General features: G+C 41.2%; 1 protein-coding gene across 5 annotated transcripts in view; it reads right to left on the minus strand.

The window, feature by feature from the left end:
• Nucleotides 1–1,745: 1,745 nt before the first annotated feature.
• LOC112554975 (glycogenin-1-like) overlaps nt 1,746–20,374 on the minus strand; it is a 29,370-nt gene continuing 10,741 nt past the window's right edge. Inside the window, exons 7-12 of one of the 5 annotated variants that reach the window (XM_025223059.1) lie at nt 19,332–19,343; nt 13,185–13,871; nt 7,464–7,673; nt 5,383–5,415; nt 4,896–4,929; nt 1,746–3,990 (exon numbers count right to left, since the gene is read on the minus strand). In XM_025223059.1, the coding sequence (XP_025078844.1) occupies nt 5,383–5,415; nt 7,464–7,673; nt 13,185–13,871; nt 19,332–19,343 (942 nt within the window). In that variant the 3' untranslated portion in view covers nt 1,746–3,990; nt 4,896–4,929. The remainder of the gene's footprint in view (nt 3,991–4,895; nt 4,930–5,382; nt 5,416–7,463; nt 7,674–13,184; nt 13,872–19,331; nt 19,344–20,374) is intronic. The other 4 variants (XM_025223058.1, XM_025223062.1, XM_025223063.1 and 1 more) reach the window with 4 other exon arrangements.

The raw sequence follows: 20,374 nt of genomic DNA on the forward strand, positions 1-20,374 counted from the left end.
GCTTCCTGTGTTTTTTGGTATGGTAAACCCAGACATTACCCAATAATCAACAGAGGCCAGATCTCAAAGTTTGTAAGAAAGTATCTTTCTGCCAAATTTAAAGCAACAATCTGACAAAGGGATGTGGTAACCTCCTGCTATCCACTTTTACACTAAATAAAGAGGGTAAAGTCACTGTACTGTTTTTAGAACATATAGAATGGGGTGAAACCTATTTATCTGGGTATATTTCCTTCAATCTTACATCATCTTGACTCAGTATCCACACCACACATTGGTAAATGTGAAAGTTGCTAATAGGTATATTGATGCTTGGTTTGACAACTTGAAACATCGCTACATTCCCACTAGTAATGATAACTCTGGAATGACTAAGTTGCTAATCATCCGTATAGTTAACTTATGTAACTCGAAAGCTTGAAATAACAATCCATATTTAAACTACACCAGCTACATGTATAAATGATCTATGAAAAATAGTCAACAGCAGAGGTCTGGTGCAAAAGCTTACTATATGCAAATGCCACTTGTAAAGAATGTTACAGCAAACTACCAATTAATTACAACCTCATGTGAACATTATCAAGTAATACCATGCTATGACAAGTCGTTTCATTGGCAAAAAAATGTTTAAACAGTCATACCCCTCCCCCCCCTTCCCCCCCCCACCTAAATTTACAAAGTAATAACATAATACTGGGGAAAACATGAATGTTTACACATTACCTATAAATATATAAGGTTAATTTAACAAGCTCATTTAGTAGAATATAATAATGCGTAAATTACACACTACTTGGTGTCAGGTAGGGATGGAGTTTGTGCAACATGAAAATATCAGCTGAGTCGAGACAGATCATGACATTCCCAATAAACAGACTTGCGTGTCAGTATTCCAGACCATCAGCCTTTACAAGCCTTTTTCAAAAGTTTTGTCACAACATGTACCAACTGTCCAGCTCTTCCTGCAGCCATATCTTACCTTCCTACTAGAAACTTGTTTGTTAGTCTGAAAATTCAAAAAGTTTAGAACAACAGTCTGCTTCAGGGCTGTGAGTATGTGCAGCCTGCAAACCCAGTAAGAAAGCATTGAAACACTACAAACATTTTAGCCATTCCTTCAACACCATGAAACACCTTTGATGTCCCTAGTTGTAGGTTTAGTGGACCTGGGTTAAAGATACCACTCATGTAACGGACTGAAACTTGGTAAGCATGCATGAGTTGGGAAGGGACAACAAGAGCAATGCTGTAGTATACTTTTAAGACTGACTAGAGGAGTCTGTCTGCAGTCTTTCACGCTCTCTCTCTCTCATATCCTCTTCCTGCCCTTGAGTTACATGTTTACATGTGAGATATTAAAAAAAGTATTATATAATAACAATGCTAACAATTTGCACAGAAGAAAATGTAAACATGAACACAGTTACTGCTACATTGAATGATGGAACAGCAGTAAATATTTGACTATTTACATCTGCCCGATTTGTTTAAAATTTAAAGGGAAAAAACCTCTTAGGCACAGCTTTCAGTCAATGCATTCTATGACACCAATTAGCCTGCTATATAAAATCCTTGCCATTTAGTTGTTCCTGAACAAACCAAAGTGCTATGCTTCTAAAAAGGCTGCATTATAACAGTCAATGAATGACACAAGTCACAGACTGAAAATTGACAGCATGCCAAAGTAGCGTGGAAAGGAAAGGTCCTTGTTATCCAGGACCTGTGGGGCTAGCATCTTTAAAAAAAAAAAGTTCCTTCAACACATCTGGAAACAATTGCCAGGAGCCCATTCAGTGACTCCAATGTCAAATTATAACTCTTACCTACCCAAACATGTCCACCAAACATACAAATAAGGGAGTGTCACATCGAGATTGGGCAACAAACCCAAACAAGCCCCAGATATCACAAAACTCTAAACATATTTGAAAAAGCTGTCCTGCTGCTTTGAAAACTGATAACCTTTGATGCTATCATCACTAATTTCTAGCCACTTAAAAAAATACTTTCATAGAAATGATGTAATTCAATTACAATGTAAACTTACACTCATTATAAAAAAAAGTATCTAACATGACACCTTATAAAGAATTTGAGGTAATGAATATAAACCCCAGACAAACTTGCAAATAAACCTACCCGACCTATCATTTACTCAAAGCATGGTACAAACTTAACAAATGATAGCCAAAGGACAAAAGCACTTTTGGTGTGTTAAAAAAGAAAATAAAAAACCAAAACAAAACCGTTAAGCAAATGAAAGACAAGGCTTGTGCTGTGTATTGTTCTTAACAAACCCGATTTATTTTCCTGTACCAATGCTGTACCTTACTGTTTTCCTGTACCTTACTCGTTGCCATCACAGAACTGATGTAACAGGTGGTGTGACTAAACTAATCTAGCATATGCGGAACATTTTTTAATCTCGTGTGCTTAGCTGGTATTTATTAATACCCAACCACCACAAACGAGAATATTTGTACCAATTCTCCCATATTCCTTCCAAGATGCCAGAGGAAAATAGTGAACCGCCTCTTGCCTGGTAACAAGAATATCTTCTGAAGTGTCAATAAGGTACCTCTTACACTTTTAAAATGTAATTTCAAGTTTCAACCTGCTGTAGCTGGTGTTTCCTGCTACACGGTGCCTGATTTTATAGATATTTCTTTTTCAAAATATTACCACAAAACAGTCCTTGACAAGTGCTATGTAGCTGCATGCTGAACTCCTTCCAGCTTAAGTAATTTTTATTATTGCAATTTCAATAGACAACATCCCACGCTACCTACAGTCTTTCAACCAACTAGATTTTCCATGCACTGTTGATTAGTAATGGGGACAAGACCAGAACAAACATCAAACATCAAATTCAAGCAACTTTTTGTATTCACACACTACTGAAACTTGTAGTTTTTCAGTAATTTTGCAGGAGGAGATCAACTCCAAAAAATCAAATCCCTAATATAACCCCAGATAATCCAGCTGAGTACCATGTCAGTGAATCCTACTGATTAAAGCTTGCTGAAACATGCCATACTTTGCAAAGAAATAACCACAGAAATCAAGAGAAATAACACTGGTGGGACTTTTTTTTTTTTTAAAGAAAAGATTTCTTACAATGAAAAATTCAGGCATCATTTTTTGTTCATCTCCAACCTTCTTTTCAAAAAAGCTATTAAAAACCCAATGTTTGCTAACAATTAAATATAGAGGAAAGCATAACAGCATCTTTTCCTTTATCTGCTGAAGATAAAAGGGGATGCTTGGTGATCATCAGGGCAACACCACCTGCCGCAATACACAGACACAACAGAGTGCTGGCCCTTGAAGTGCTAGAGCAGATACAAATAAGTCCCCCAACCCCTTCCAATACCCCACTTCTTCCTATTTCTAGTGCTGTTGAACAACCACCATTTTCTCTCAACCACACACCAGCAAATCTTGCAAGTTTTCCGTGCAAAAACATGTCAACAAAAATTTAACCTTGTGGCAAGGTTCTCACACTATGTCTTTGAAAAAAGCATAAACTAAATAAAGGAATTTTTAAAAAAATCTGCGGCTAGCTACAAAGGCAGCCCATCACACTCTACAAGTACAAAAAAATTGTTTTCTTTTGCAGCTGAGCCCCTCTAGTCTGCATTCTATTGTCAACTTGCACATGCCAACACCCAACCGTGCCAAGCCCATCTGACACTAGTTTCTGGTGGCAAGCTGGATTGTCGTAGTAGTAGGGCACCTGGATTGTCTTGTCAACATGGCAGCACAGTGTTTGGTGATGGGAGGTGACAATGGTAGTAGTAGTACTGTGGGCAGCACGGATGGCAACAACAGTAGGTTAGAAAACACTGCACTGCAGTCTGGGAAAAACTCACAGATGCAGAAAGCATGCACGGTCCAGCGAGGTGACGTCAATGGTCATCCAGAACTAGCAGCACCTGGCTGGCCCAAGTCTCCTGCATGCACGCAAGCACTCCATCACTCCCTTTACTGTCACACAGAGAAAACCAAGGAAAGCATGTTAGACAGCTCAAGGGATGCAATCAACACACATAATGTGTAATAGTTTTTAAAATTTCCCATACACCAAGTAGGTTTTTTGGGGCGGTGGATGACAGGAGGGGAGTAAGGGGGATAGGGGACCTGGGAGGGGTGTGCGTCTCACTACTGTGTGCATGTGATTAGGGATTATGTCAACTTCAGTTTAATTTGCTAGATTTGACTGAGAATGCTCATAGTATTGTGTAAAAGGAGGAACTATAATGGCAACTGTGGAGCCACGACCTTCGATGTAAGTCAACAAAAAAAGACTGAAGAGCAAAACATGTTCCTGTTTTTTTTTAAGCCAAAATGGAAACAAGCCTTTTATAATTAAGCACAATTGCACGATAGAAGTTATAATTTATAGCTTTAAAAAAATATAACTGCATATTGGTAAATAAAGTCAAACTTTCACTGTTCATGGCATACTGTTATTTCATTGTTATTTCATTGTTATTTCATTATGTCTATATGCAGTAATGGACGGTATACAATACTCATGCGAAACTACACAAAAAGCAAAGCATCATCATCACACATTGCTTACTACCCATGCAGGAAAGCCCAAATTAACTTCTTTAAAAAAAAAAAAAAGCAAAACCAAACAGAAACCAAACCAAATAAAAGCCTTCATTTTTTGTTAAAAAAGCAAAAACAAACAAGTTAAAAAACCCCTGCACTATCAATATACAAAATATGGAAATACGAGCGATATTTTCACATAAACAATAAACAGAATTAAAGCTGGCTGCTTTTATAATATAAATCCTGTCACAATGAAAAAGTTGGTATTTTCTATACAAGACAAAGGGGTAAAAACCCAAACAAAACAGAAGCTGCAGCACAAGACTCACAAAAGAAATCAGACTTGTCTCAACCATTGAGAGGCTGAAAGGAAGGTGAGGTATCACCATATCAAGCCACAAAGGAAAAAAAAACCAAAACAAAACAACCACATTTTGAGCACAAAGGGGGAGATAACAGATGCCAATATCTGCTGCCTTACTTGCAAAGTCTGTATGTTCTCCACATGCATACATTTGTTAGCATCTAGAAATGTTTCTGGTAGTCATTTCTGTGGTTCTAGAATTTGAGTGTACATGAATGAAACCTTGTCTCTAAATTGTCAGTGGACAACCTTTATGGGTACATACATGAGATCTAAAAAGAGTGCACCATCTTCATGTGGTACCTCTGGACAAACATTCAGTAAGCCTCTAACCCCACTCCAGCAAATAGAAAGTGTTGAAAAACGTACCTTCAAATCTTTACAAAACATTGCCAGAGATTTTTTTCAAAAGTGACCAGCACAAAAGATAAACACTCAGCAAATCTACTCACTTAAATGGATTTCTTTCTGCGCCTCCTGTGTCTCTGAAGAATGAGAAGATTTAAGAGTCTGGTGTGCCATGCTTAAATGCAACTTGTAAATTATTGTAAAAGGCAATACAAGCTCACCCTGCACAAGCAAAAATTCATCTGCACAGCACGGCACGCATAAGCATTTAACCCGAAAAATGATGCAGATGAAAACTTGCTCATTTCTTCTGAAGACGAACACCAAATCTAGCAAGAAACTCTGCATTCTTGGAGGGCTGGGCGCTCGAGGGTGCCTGAGCTGAGGCAGACGGTGGCAGGCCAGAAGTCGTGGTTTGTGTGGGTGGAGAGGCTGGCTCTGAAGGAGCAGATGGTGTGGCAGGTTTGGGACTGACCCCAGTCCCAAGGCTTGGCTTGCCAACAGCCTGTGGGGCCTGTGCTGAAGCTGTAGGGGTCTGAAAACGTGCAGCCATGGCAGAAATGCCACTTGGCCCTCTTGGAGGAGCCGCCTTTGGGGGAGCTGCTCCTGGTTTTTCAAAAAGACTCCTTTGTGCAGCTACAGATATTGGGGCAGGCTTTTGTCGTGAAAGTGGGGCCGCTTCAGCTTCCTCTGAAGAAACTGGTTTCTGCACTTCAGCCACAGGTGAGATGGGCTTAGGAGTAGCAGCCTGGGGTGAAGTGGGCTTGGGGGCAACACCTAGAGGTGAAGTGGGCTTCAGGGCAACAGCCAGAGGTGAAGTAGGCTTGGGAGCAACAGCTAGAGGTGAAGTGGGCTTGGGTGCTACAGGGGGTGGTGGCGACTTGACACCAGCACTACCTAGAGGGGAAGTAGGCTTAGCTGGAACTGCTGGGGCAACTTTGCTCTCAATTTTAAGGGGAGCTAATTTTTCTTGGGCTGCAAGCTTTGCTTTGATGGGCTGTGTGGTCACTGGTGGCTTTACTTTTGGGGGAGGGGCAGGGGCTGGTGTTGCAGCAGGCAGAGACACAGTGAAAGAACTTGACTCTGTGTCTGCAGCAGCCTGAGGAGGAACCTCTGGCAGAGTAACAGGGGAACTAGGCAAACTAACGCTGGCTTCCACAAGGCCAGACTTTTGTGAGGCCAGTATAGGCTCAGGTGAGGAAACTGCAGTTACTGAGGTCACTGTGACTGCTTCATCATCAGCTGCCTTCTGAGAAATGGCTGTCCCTCCCAGGGTAAAGCTAACTGCAGGAGTGGGCTCTGGTTTTGGCTCAGGAGGTGCTGCCAAAGAAAAAGCAGCAACCTCCTCCACCACTGCTACTTCAGGAGACTGCACAATGGAAGTTTCATCTGGTGCAGCCTGTGGGGAAGAAGTGGCCTCAGGGGGAGTTACCAGAGAAAATGATGCAACCTCATCTTCTGGTTGGGCTGCTGAGGACGGACTGACTGACACAATGTCCACTACAGGCTCAGATGAAGAAATAACTTCAGGAGGAGATGAGGGAGGAGGTTCAGAAGGGAGATTAATGGATGAAGCCTCTACCTCTTCTTTAGATGCTGAGGACGGACTGACTGACACAATGTCCACTACAGGCTCAGAAGGGAGATTAATGGATGAAGCCTCTACCTCCTCTTTAGATGCTGAGGACGGACTGACTGACACAATGTCCACTACAGGCTCAGGTGAAGAAATAACTTCAGGAGGAGATGAGGGAGGAGGTTCAGAAGGGAGATTAATGGATGTAGCCTCTACCTCCTCTTTAGATGCTGAGGACGGACTGACTGACACAATGTCCACTACAGGCTCAGGTGAAGAAATAACTTCAGGAGGAGATGAGAGAAGAGGTTCAGAAGGGAGATTAATGGATGTAGCCTCTACCTCCTCTTTAGATGCTGTTGCTATAGCCCTTTGCAAAATAATGGGCTCTGTTTCCAAAATGTCATGAGGCTCTGAGCTAGGTGCTGACAGTTCAGTAGGCGTTGATTCCGTGACACCTAAAGGTTCAAAACTAGGTGCTAAAACTTCAATTGGTTCAGGCTCTCTAGCCAGAACATCTAAAGGTTGGGAAACAGGTGCTGACTCTACAGTAGGCTCTGGAAATTTGGAGATAGAATCAGCTACATCTGGAGTTTCTGGTTCAGTTACCTTTTCCCCTAACTTGGGTACCGAAACAGTAGTGGTCAGCTTTTGGTCCAATTTCTTCTGGATGTTCTCAAAGCGGTCACTTCCCAGGTAGTCTGCCTGTCCACGTTCCCATGCCAGGCGACGTTCACGATTGCCAAGTAGGGTAGCACTGGGTACATCACCTGTTCCTGCCACGATCTTCATCTGTGCTAGTTCTCCAACCAGACCACCCTAGAAATATCACCAATGATGCATTAATCTTACAAGATGCACAATAGCTGAGCTTAAACCACATATTATAATGATCATTCTCAACCGATGTACCTTTCCATGCTCAAGAAAAGTTAAGTTGTATTTATAACCATTTACAGAGTGTTAAAACTTACACAATGTCTGTCAGAGTAGATTTTCACATCTTTAGCTTTGCTGACTAAACAGTAATTATATTTTGCAATGTATAAAATTAACTTTAATGAAATATATCAATGTAAATAAAATGAAGCCTATAACTTTAAACATTAAGAATTTATTGTTTTATTTCTTTGAATGACAATATTCTTTTCCTAAACTTTACAATGCAAAATGAAATGTGAGCTAAAAGAAAAATGCACAAATCTTAAGCCATGACAATTATCTTGATTTGTACTATTTTAGATAGTAAAAGTTTATTTTTCTGTACAAAGTTCTAAATATATAAAAATTGAAAAAAAAAACCTTCTCAAACTATGCTTGCAATTTACGCACTTTCTTTTTTCTTTAGTTAACATTCCTTTGTCCCTTAAAGTTCAACAAGTGCATACCCAAAAGGATTCACCCCTCCCAAAAAAAAAAAAAGGCATGAATATAATACAAAAGCAGTGGTTATTGCAGTTGGCACACAGATGAAGCCATGCAAGGAGCTTGAAAAGTCTGAGCCTTACTCTTTTTTGTTGTTTGTTTTGTTTTTATTTTTTAAAACACAAGTGCATGCACAACACTATACTTGTTGTGCCCATAAATCTCTATGCAGGCCTAAGTAGTGTACAGCACAGCACCACAGCAAAGCAGGTTAAGTCTCAAGATATATAAACACCATAAACCTGATCAGATTCCTGGCACTCTATGGTAAAGGAGGATAAGCAAAAGAATTTTCTCACACGATCAGTGACAGCATGTCCGGTGAAGTAAAGATTACAAAGTAATATTTCTATAACACGATAGGTCAAAAGACCCTATACTATTCTACTCAGCAGGTGCCTTCAGAACTTCTTGAGGCAAATAAACCTTATGACAGATGTTTAATTAACACACTGCTTCACCATTCCCTAATTTCATCTCTCATGTTGGATGCTACCAATTGTAGTATTACCATGCATGAATGAAAGTGAAACTCTGTGACTATCCCCTCCTCCCTACCTTCATCTCTCCACCCCACCCAAATATCAACCTACCTCACTCATATTGCTGACTGCAAGTCAGAAAATGTTCACCCAAAGCTTCAAGACCAACCTCTCCTGCTACAGACAGCAGAAACTGCTAGTGTCTCAGCCTGCTGCCCTTCATAAATTATACACCGGTTACTTCTAAATATGAACATGACAGTATTTCATGGAAAAAAAAACCAACTCGACCTTGCTATGCCCACTTAAAAACAAAACCACCAGGCGCACGGGGCGGAAGGGCTAAAAGGGTGGTTTATCAGCAAGGTTTCACACACTACCAAGTGTTGTACCTCATTGTCATCACAAGGGTCGCCAAACCCTGATCCTGCCCAGAACATGTGCCCCTCTCACCTTGACCCTGCCGACCTTAACATTCAGACATCAACAACCACCTCCGCCCCCTCCAGCACTATAGGATACCTTACCCCTCCCCCCTTGTACATTTGCCAGTGCGATGATATCCAAACAAAGCAGACAAATAATCGACCCCCATCACACTTTGCCCTGCCTGCTGATCACACACATCATGCCTGACAAAACAGCACCCTCCCCTTGCCCTCAACCACCACGTGCACCTTCCCGGCAGCCAATAGCTCTAATGTAGATGGTATCCATCCGACCTCCATGCTACAACCAACTTGTCCAATAAAACTTGTACCCCCAAACCTCACCCCTTTCTACAGAATGACTGTTTTGCCAGCCGACACAGGCGTTTGTGGTAGCTGTTTACGTGCAGAAAGTAATAGACAGGTGGTACGAGTGTTGTAGTATGGAAAAGTCTTTGATGTTGGAGAACGATGTCTCCTTGTGACAGGGGTGGGAGTGGTTGGAGGATGGCGGGGTGGGTAGGTGGGTGTCACAAACAGTGACTGGCAATGCAAGTATTTTACTAACTCTTACTGATTATTATTACACAAACCACGAAGTCCACACTGTAGTTTCCCAGTCCCTAAAGTCACATAAACGCCATACTGATTACTACCGACAGTTATCTACCGTGCGGAGACGAATGTTTTTATTTCCACAAGCCTGTGTTATTACAAAGCCGTAGGAGTAAGGTCCATGTGTAAAGATGGGGAAGGGGGGTACAAAACCCGGAATGAGAGGTGGAGTGGATGAGAAGGGGTTACTTGCGGCAACACATTACTTATCATGAGTGTCAAGGTCGCCTACAGCCATCCTCACCTCCCCCGCCCCCTTTATTCTCGTGATTTCCACTTTAAAGGACACGCCACTACATAGTTACATACGCAGCTCTGACCGTGAAACACTACTGTCAAGGATTAGTCTGTCTAGTAGGCATCTCACTCCTCTCTCTCTCTCTGTCCCTTAACTGTTACAAGGTGAGAACAATGGTGTAGGCGCACCAGCCAACTCTACTCCGCGCCCCGTTTGGCAGCCTGTCCGCTCAACCATCACCATTTTCTGTTTGCCCCGTCGACAGCTTCCCTCCACACATCCCTGAAGCAACATGCCCTGACTAAACCGGTTTTCGACGTTTGTCGATGGCGAACAAAGGTTCCTGGGAACCGACCAGGGCGGTGGCCAGACTGCGAACAAGTTCGTCTTCTGTTCCCTATTAGGAACAGCATCAGCAGCACGAAACAGGCAAAATGTCACGTGTTGTAAGAGAGTTCATTCATAACCCACACCCATTCCGTTCTTTGAACAGGGGGGAGGGGAGGGGAGGCTGTCTGTGCTAGGGATTGGAGGTCACGAACTGCAGCAACAGCAGATTATATCTAAACTGTATGTGGTGGTGGGGGTTAAGTGCTACAACACGCTTACAATGGAGGGGCGGGGGAGAAGACGGCGTTTTACGCTGAGCCAGCAACTAAGGCTGTAGTACTACCACAAGGCAGCCAGCCCTCACGACGGGACAAGGGAGGAAGTTGATCTACGACGGAGGCGGGGTACTCCAGAGGGTGGGGTGTCTGTGAGGGTAACAACGAAGACAGTGGGGTACGTGCAAAGGGTAGGAGGGGAAATGGTGGAGGCACGAGACTGCTCTCTTTCGCTGACCCATCATCTCACCTCGACCCCGCCCTTTCCGAGGGTAGCAACTCTCGAGAATGACACGACAGAGCGTCAAGGCCAACAGATATTACGTTCAGATTGGATGTGGAGGTCAAACATGCTACTTGAGGAAGAGAGTATGGCGAGCATCAAGTCACTTGTTTAGCATTTAACATTCCCCCCCCCCCTCATTGCATTATGTTGTCCTCGTTCCTGCCCATCGCGCCACCCCCACCTATCCTACACACCCCCATCACTACCACGCGGACGGACCACCACATGGGCATCGCCCCTCCCACTTCCCTGCAACAGCAGCAGGTAGCCCAGTGCAGCGGGGTGGTAGATCCCCCTCCTCAATATAGCACAGGGCAAACCAGCGGCCGCACGCTCTGCATACACTTGCTGCGGGGAAACAATAGCCTTGACCTTGATCTGACCCAGACGACCTTGAAAAGGTGAGGCGGTGGAGGGAGAGGTCACAAGTCTGCCAGGGTATGTAGGCACCCCCTTCCATCTCTAATAACAAGCTAAGCAAACGCCGAGAGTGGTGAAGGTCGTGTTTGAAAAAGTACACCCCCCCCCCTTCTCAATAATGACGCGGGGTACCACACACCTACCTGCTGGCTCACTTCAGTACCCGAGTTACAAGGGAGGGGAGTAAGGGGGGGGGTATGGAAGGCATCAGATATGCATGTTCATTGGTAGAATAGAAATGTTCTTGATACACACATCGCTTTCCATAACCTCTGAAATGTCTTCAATGGAACATTACTATGTGCGTGTTTAGCACGGGTAGGGTAGGGTGGGGTGGGGTTGGGTGGGCAGCAAGTTGCTAGATTGTAGCTGGATGGTTTTAACGCCAAGCAGTCAGCTACCACGCTCAGTTTTTTTTACCAGTCGATGGCTTGACGTGAAGCCTTCCAGCTAGCGCATGGCCACGTGCTGTGCACATAACCCCAGACTCGAGGCGGCGAGGACAAGAGGTGAACGGCTGGAAGCGACATAATGACCTCTCACACACAAAGTGGAGGTGGAGGCTAAACGGTTTGAGACAGACCAGCATGAAGATACCCGCCCCCCACTTTTTTTTTAAATATAAGGAACATAATGTACCGTTCTTCCGTACAACCTTCCCACCACCCAAACTCTCGAGAAGAGCTGTCCCGTGTCCTGCACACCCCAACCTCCAGGGAAAAACCGGGTCAACGTCCGTTTTAGTGATCTCAGCAACAATTCATACTTTACGTGAGGGGCAAGAGGGGAAAATCGGTGGTAGGAGGGACAGTTAGTTTATTATGCTGAGCCAGCCACAGAAGAAAAAAACAAACTGCCACCTGCCGAGGAAGGACATGGTCCGAGACGAGTTCTGAACCCACGATCCTGATGCTCACTCTACTGAGATCACCTAGTGGTGAGCTGAGGGACATGTACCTATTTTCAATGCGTCTTGACGATTGTGTTCTGTACGGTATGCCAGGGTGCACCCGCGCACATTGGGCACAGACCACCTCAAGCAAGTCTGCGTGACAGCTGCTGACAGTTGAAGCCGTCGTTCAGCATCCACCATCTAGGAGCATCTCTTGGCTGAATCACAAATTTATCGTTAACATCAGTTACTTCTGAAAGGAAATTACAGTTTTGGGGAGGGGGGGACCCCACCTGCCACTAAAAAAGTGCTCAGAACTGTGAAACACTAAAGGGTTTTTGTGCTGGTGAGGGTTCATGTGACAAAAAGCGATAAAGTGCAAAACAAAAGAACCTACAGACTGGTGCGACTATGGTTACGTCTCAGATACGACACACAAGAGAAGCAACGATACTATGCCTACTATAGAGAGATTATATGTGAGAGACAGGCTGGTGGACAAATGAGACAGATAAACATTATAGCAGCCGACATGCTCACTCGCACAAATAAGACACCGACGACAAATCTTTAAAATCAACCTCTCCCTACCCCACCATACATACTCTCCCGCCTTTTCTTCGCTACTCATTCGTACATACATCGGGAAGTGCTATGCTGTACACTTCCAACTTTTTTTCAACAAAATACCAACACTGCCAATTAAACATTAGTGCAGTCATAAAAAAATCAACACGTCAAAGATTATCTAGACTTCGGTAGGCTGTCCTTTGGTTACCAGCCTAGACATAAATGGCGCTTCTCTCGTCCTTAACCTCTGAGGTTGGCTGCTTGTCCAGGACTCCTCGGAAGAAAGAAAAACGACTGCCATGTTGGTCTGGGCCTGGACTTGGCCTTGTAAGTTTGGGAACATGCTTTCTGTCGTTGCTTACCACTTACCCCATTCTCCGACACCTTTCCTGATCTTTCCGCACCTTCTTGGAATTCTTCTCTGGGCTCATAACCGTTTTCTTTTCTGGGCAATCCATCCACTTCCCTACCTTTCGCATCACCACTACCACTGGGGACTTCCCATTTGACTGCTGGCACAACTTTTGCAGCCTCGCGTGTTAAAATGTCCTCGAATTCAGTACTTTCATACGCGGCAGGAGGGGGCGAATCCGGGTTGATGGCCGTCATCGGCTCTTCCGAATAGTAAGTCTCGAACACGTGAAAGTTACGTGACATTATGGGCATTTCGATGATCCGTGGGACTGACGGTTCTTCCCTCTCATGATCCTTCTGCCACGCTTGCCGCCCCTCGGTATGAAGATCTGCACAAGCAGCAGGTTGGCTAGCTTGCCAATGCCAGCTGCTGTCTGGATGGGTCTGGTGCTCTTGTTGTTGGTCTACGAAAGCGTCGGAGGAAGGATGAAACGGAAGGGGGGCCGGCCAGAACTCCTGGACTTGAGGTGGAATGTACGAAGGCTGGTCCACAGCAGGGGGGACATAGGGGAAGAGGACTTGATAGGAGGTAGGCTGGCCAAACCTGCGTCCAGTCCCTTCCATGCCATGCTGAGTGGGAGGAGGAGGAGGAGGAAGAGGAGATGGAAGGGAAGTCGGCAGGTTGTGCGCATAATTGGGAGTCTGCAATCAGAGGAGAGACGACAGGGCATGCTAGCCGCAGCAACAAGACTCATAGCACATTACTACAACAATGCCATGAGTTGTGCTCCATCCCTTGGCAACACCTCCAAGTAGCAACCAAGTGCTCAAGGTACCTGCATCTTTTCTTTTGTCTTTTTTTGGAAGCAATCAAAACGTCATCGCTACTGTTTGCTTTCAACTGAGCAGCGTGGACCACTGCCCAAGACAAAAGCACTGAGGCAATGGGCTGAGAACAGGCAAAGCTGAGCAAGACTGAACAGTATTCACATTATCTTTTTTTTCTCTCTCTCACACAAAGTATACAGGTCTCAAATCGCCAACACACACTTCCTCAGAGAGAGAAAGAGAAATAGAGAGAACAAGTGCACAGAGACAGAATATATCTAACAGCATCCTAGGACTATTGAAACTATCACTAATATGAAACTATTTTGACTCCTTAATCATCCTCCCATTTTTGTGATGATTCTGAGTTTCCCTGATCCAACTTTTTAATTTTAGGAGTAAAGAGTTTATGAGAAGAAATGGTGATCAGTGTTGTGATGTTTCTGCTGGTGCTTTTTAGTTGAGACTAGGAGATGTAAGGACCAAGAGTACAAGCTCTTAGCAATGGATGCTTAAGAGGTCATACCCACAAACTGAATTTTTTAAACGTATTGTTCAGAGCTATGCAAACCCAATAATGTGAAACAGAAAAAAAAGCCTACGAACACTGAAAATTTGGGAAGAAAGAAAATTAAGGGGTATATTTTAGTCAAGATTTATGCAGAACTACTGACAATTTATTGTCTTTTCACATAACTCGTGAAGTGTGCAAAACAGATGACCATGAGAAACATTCTGTTATTTGAAAATTTTGCCACGTGCATGAACAAAACTCTTGTCAAGCTGATTCAGTTGTTTAGTGTACTGAAGATTAAATGAATGCATAAATATGTTATTCTGTTGCACATGTTGAGGAAAGATATCTTTCATTTTACATCTCACTCAGACTTTCTTGGAGTAGTGCCACAGATGCCTATTTCTGATAAGTTATTAGGATCAAAAAAATACAAAAACCAATGTCATAAAAATAGGTGCAGAAAAAAGCAGAACGTTTAGCTAATTGCAACAAAGGTTTTTTAAGGCTGAGGGTATTTGAAGGGACTTTTTACTTCCTCTTTTTTAAACATGTTCTATTTATTTTTGTGTGCTTCTGCAATTGGGGAACAAAGGCAAAATAATTAGAAATTTGTTAACTGGTAAGCCAAGCAACAACTTTATCTGTAAACTCTTTTCACTCTCTTAATTTTCTGATCTCACAATTTTTTTTTTAAACAATAGTGCTACAACTTTGCATGTCAAGTTGGGAATGTGCAGGTTTTAATAATATTCTGAAGTAAATAATAAACAAACAGCAACATAGTAACAGAACAAAGAGAAGCCGGAGAAATAAACACAGTCAGTCAGGAAAACTCCGTGCAAAAGAACTGATCATAGATGATCTTTCCTGAGACAATCACTCAATCCAGTGAATGTTTAGAGGTGTCACTTAGGCATGTTAGCCAAGGGATGAAACATGGTGTCAACTCAGAACTCAAAATGCATGCACATGAAACAATGACTTCTGTTCAAAGCTGTCTATCACATAACATACACTGCATAAAAGAACATGGATAAAGAGGTTGGGTTCTATTTGGGTAAAGTTTTCATAAGTCATAAACAAACAGGTTGATATTAAAATGACTTACATAAAATACTTAACAATAACAAATACACTTTTACGCTAATGTATAGGCTGCTTATATCACCACATATGCACATGCGATGTAAAGCCCAAGACAAATTAACTGCAGGTATTGGTCTTATATAAGGAATTCATGCAGAAGACATGGACTGCATGTGTGAGGATGGACAGTGTAATAAAACTTTTCCCCACGACAGCGAGTGAGAAAAGATTTTGTAATCCATTTGTTTTGATTTTACTTTACTCTTATCTGAAACTTTAAAAGCTTTAAAAAAACCATCTTCAAGTTCCCTGCTTATCTACAGGTCAAATGGATTTCCTTCCACTTTTTGTTGTAACAGAAGTGAAAAAAACTTTTTAAAGAAATGGCACATTCTATATTAAGATAATTCAGAAGTACAATGTCAGCTCAACACTGTATTTGTTCATTTCCTTCTCCATCCATCACCAAGTCTGGTAATATTAGATAATACTACAATATTGTTTTTCTTTCCCATGTTCAAGACTGCCATCTCTTATTTTATGACAAAAGGACAAAAATGGATAGCAAATCTCAGAATTAGTGTTAAACATGACTGAAAACCATTAAACACATTTTTAAAAAGATGCCCGATTACTTTTTTGCAAACTAGATGCCTTCAGCTTCTTCAATGCAAGCAACAGAGCCTTTCCGATAACCAGGGCTAACACATGATTAACATATCCACTTCAACCTATCTCTTATCAGCTCTTCTTACTTATGACTGCTGGATTCTTCATTCACCACACCCGCGTTTTAACTTTTCTTTCAGGTACACTAAGTTCTAACTTGTGTTCTTTCTTGTCTTAAAAATGTGAACCAGTCGGTTTTGTTCCACTGGTGACTCCAGGCCTGACTGAATCTAACTGCTGATTTGCACAAATATTTTCACCACCAAACTTTCCCCCATCTCCCTTGTGACAACAGAGCTGGAGTCCAAATGTGTGTCAACAGTTCACTCTATATCCCTCTTTAACTTGAGAGCTGCTGCTGCTCCACAGGATTTCATCATCTCACACTTTCATCCCAAGTCACCTTGACCTGCTCCAGCCCAACTAACCTGCCCTATGTCCAGATTCAAAAAAGAAATCATGAACAGGACCAGGAAGTGAGGTGACCCACAGAGTGCAGACTTGTTTGACAGATTACAGGAGACCGAAACCACGGGCATGGAGTCATGGAACAATCACCTGTTTGCTCATGCCACAAGCAAATCACTGCACTAACTCCATAAATCATTTCGTTAAATTTTCTTTTCAATCTTGGTTGTTGTTGAAACTGTTTATGTAATAGAAAGAAAATCTACACTTTCTCTCTGATATTGGCTAGATCTAAAGAAGAGATCAAGAAAAATGAGGTCATAATAATTTTTCCTGACTGAAATGGACATCTTGAAAGCTAGATACAACTTAAAAAAAAAAAAAAAAAAAAAAAAAAAGAAAAAAAAAAGAAGTGAATCTCAACCCCATATGTTCTGAATATATTCCACATGTGTGTCACGTGTTGTAACAAAAGAATGCTTATTCAGCCTTTGCCACTTTTGAAATGATGCATTGTTCACTGCCCATTTTTGGCTCTTGCTCAACTTGTGATTAGAAGCACATTTCATGGACAAGGAATCAAATTTCGTTTGTAAAGAGCCAACAGAATTTTATGTGGATGCCACATGTATACAAGATTACCATGGCCACAGAAGACTTACCCTTAGAGGAAAAAAGGCAAAGCTGTGGGACAATAATCTGTTGGGGGTTTTGTACTTGTTACAATGGAAGAGAAATGTGTTACGATTTGTGTGCAACGGTGGTACTGAAATATTTACTAATCAGAGTAAAATACTAGCACCTTTTTTTTTAAAACAGCTTATAAAAGCTGGAATTTTAGCATTTGTTGAAGTTACAATGACATTCTTTCTGTTCAAGAATCTTCAAACCAGGCAAACCACTCATGAAATAATGTTTTTAAAGAAAATATGAGAAGTCGTCATGGAAATTAAAAACAATGAGAAAATTTACAGTGATTCATGTCAAGAAAAAAAGAAAAACCAAAATGCATAGAAGAAGGGGTTGTTATGAGGAAGACTGAGTGATAAAATATGTGGACATAGGTGCATAAATTAATCATGCTTTGTGACTACAATCTGATCAACCAATTTCGGTACAGACATTACACCTTACGCAATTTTTGTTTTGTCCTCATCTCTCGCTTTCTTCCTTTAATATTTTGACACTTTGATTTTATGATTCTGCCTGCAGACCATTCTCTTTGGTTTTGCTTCATCTCAACCACACACAACCACAAACATTTTGAAACTTGGCAGCATTCTTCTTCTGTAATTTTAAAAACAAATTGTAAAAATTTCTCACTGAATGTTTAACCTATCCTATTTCCCTATTTTATAACCTGAAGAGACTTGAAAAGAATGCAGTAAAGGTTTTATGCAGAATCTTTAAAGACTGTAATATTTAAGAGTAAATTTAGATTAATATCTGGACAGAATAAAAATGATGATTTTTTGTTCTGTGAAAATTTAGAGACAATAATATTGCAATCATCTTATTAGATGCTGACTAGAATCGACCCATCCGCCAAATTTGTCACAAGGGAAAGTACTTTTTTGGTTAGTTGATTTTAATGACATTCAAAACATAAAACAAGTATTTTACTATTTTCAAAATTTTATTATGTATCATACTGTTAATGGCTGAAATTTAGGTTAAATGATTTCAATGGCTTTGTGACTGGTTTGAAAAGAAATAGAGACATCACATTACAAAAAAATTAGTGACAACAGCCCTTCCTGCTGTTTTGTAAAAATTGTTTCCATGCTACCTAGTTCCATCCTGCAGCCAATTCATACCCCTCCCCTCCACAAAAACCCCCAAAAACAACAACAACCAAAAACTTAAATCCAACAAACCTGCTGCCAGTTGGGGATAATTTAAAACTTGTTATAAACTGGCAGTAGTTCCCTAGAGCTGACTTTTCTGGACTTTTCATTGTTTTGTTCCCTAATTTATCTACAAGCCTTGTGATTAATTGAATGCTGTTTGCTCATTAATGTTTACCTAAGTCACATTCACATCTACCTTTTTAAAGAAATAAAACCTCTGGCAGACTACAAAATGAGAAAGTTGCACTGTAGACCCACACAGGTGTTCTTGTCTGAGGCGCATGGTGCTGTGCTGTACTATGCTACCGCTGCCTTGCTGATAATCTAAAAACATGGAGGTGTTGTTAACAGTCACCAAACAGTGAAGGTAAAATGGTGCAACAAGCAAGGAAACAACAAAAGGGTGAGATTTCACAGACGATGTGCATCTGCATATCTCTACAGCAGTAAAATACTCAAATACTTGAATACTCTAAAACCACTAGGTCAAGTCCTGCAATGCCACCCAACACATGTTTTAGGCCATCAGAATAGCTCCTTATAATATGCCAACAACCATGTGGAAAGAATGAGGAAGAAGAATGTTGAATGTGAAAATGTCAAACAGATTGGCTAGAACTAAAAATAAAGCTGCTAAGAGAAACAATGCAAGTGAAAATGTTGAGACAGGTGCAAGACAAAGCTGAAAGCCTACAACGTAAAGCAAGCTATAGTTACAGCTTTTAGTGAATTTTTCTGAATTTGAAAAAAAAAGAGTATCCAATAAAAAGTACTGAAGAAGAAATAAAAATGTGTCTGTCTTACCTCCTCCTTTTGCTTTCATATTGGGAGAATTGGGGAAAAACTTAAAATCAGTTCATGAAATCTCCATCTACCATCTATAAGTATGTATTATCTGCAAGTATTAATTTAGACAACTATCTTGTCTGACTGATCATTTTGAAATTTATTTTAATTTCCTTACAAACATTTTTTAAGAAAATGAAACCCCCCCGCAAAAAAAAACAACTACCAAACAACTGCAAAAAGATGACACTTAAAATCTGGTGGTATAAAAACGTGTTCCTAGTCAGTCAATAAAAGAAAAAGTTTTACTGTGGACATTTTAGAAAGATTAAGACAGCAATTGTGATGGTTCATCAGTAAGCTAACTGGGACACTTTCTGTGAGGACATCAAAATTTTGTACAACGTTCAAAAGCCAGACATCAGTTTTTCCACCAATGCAATGAATGGCCATCTCCATGAGGTTGGATCATAATAATGTGGCTAAAAGTTACTTTCTGTGACAAGTAATTTACATCTTTGATATGAATGATATTAAAATACAGCATCAAAGCAGCAATCGACATGCTGTAAATAGCATTCGCAAGACTCAAATGTTTCTTTTTGTATCTTTAAACAAGCGCTGCGCTGTCTCTCATGTCAGTGCTGTTGTTTATGAATTTCAGTATGTATTTTCGCAATAAAAATAAAGAATAATATTTTATCCAACCAGTAAGTTTACAAAATATAAATAGTCTTAACTTGCCAACTTGCCACCTGAGTCAGTAAGTGCATTAGATTCTTTTAAATCTGCTGCTTTTTTCGTGAACTCTTACACTTTCTGGTTATTCTCCCTACAAGTTCTTTTACACAGAGTAGCTACTAGAAAACGGAAAGACCTACAATAAATTTATCCTGACTCTACACAAAAATCTTAAAATTGCATGCCATTCTCCACATCATTTTAAGTGGCAAAAAAAAAACCCAACAAAAAAACACCACGCAGATTTTTACTATTCTAATGATAATGATTAGGTCTAAATAAACATGTTATGTACTTTCGTAATTTCTATGATAGTGACT

The sequence above is a fragment of the Pomacea canaliculata genome, linkage group LG14 (genome assembly GCF_003073045.1).
Source record: "Pomacea canaliculata isolate SZHN2017 linkage group LG14, ASM307304v1, whole genome shotgun sequence".
Lineage (NCBI taxonomy): Eukaryota > Metazoa > Mollusca > Gastropoda > Architaenioglossa > Ampullariidae > Pomacea > Pomacea canaliculata.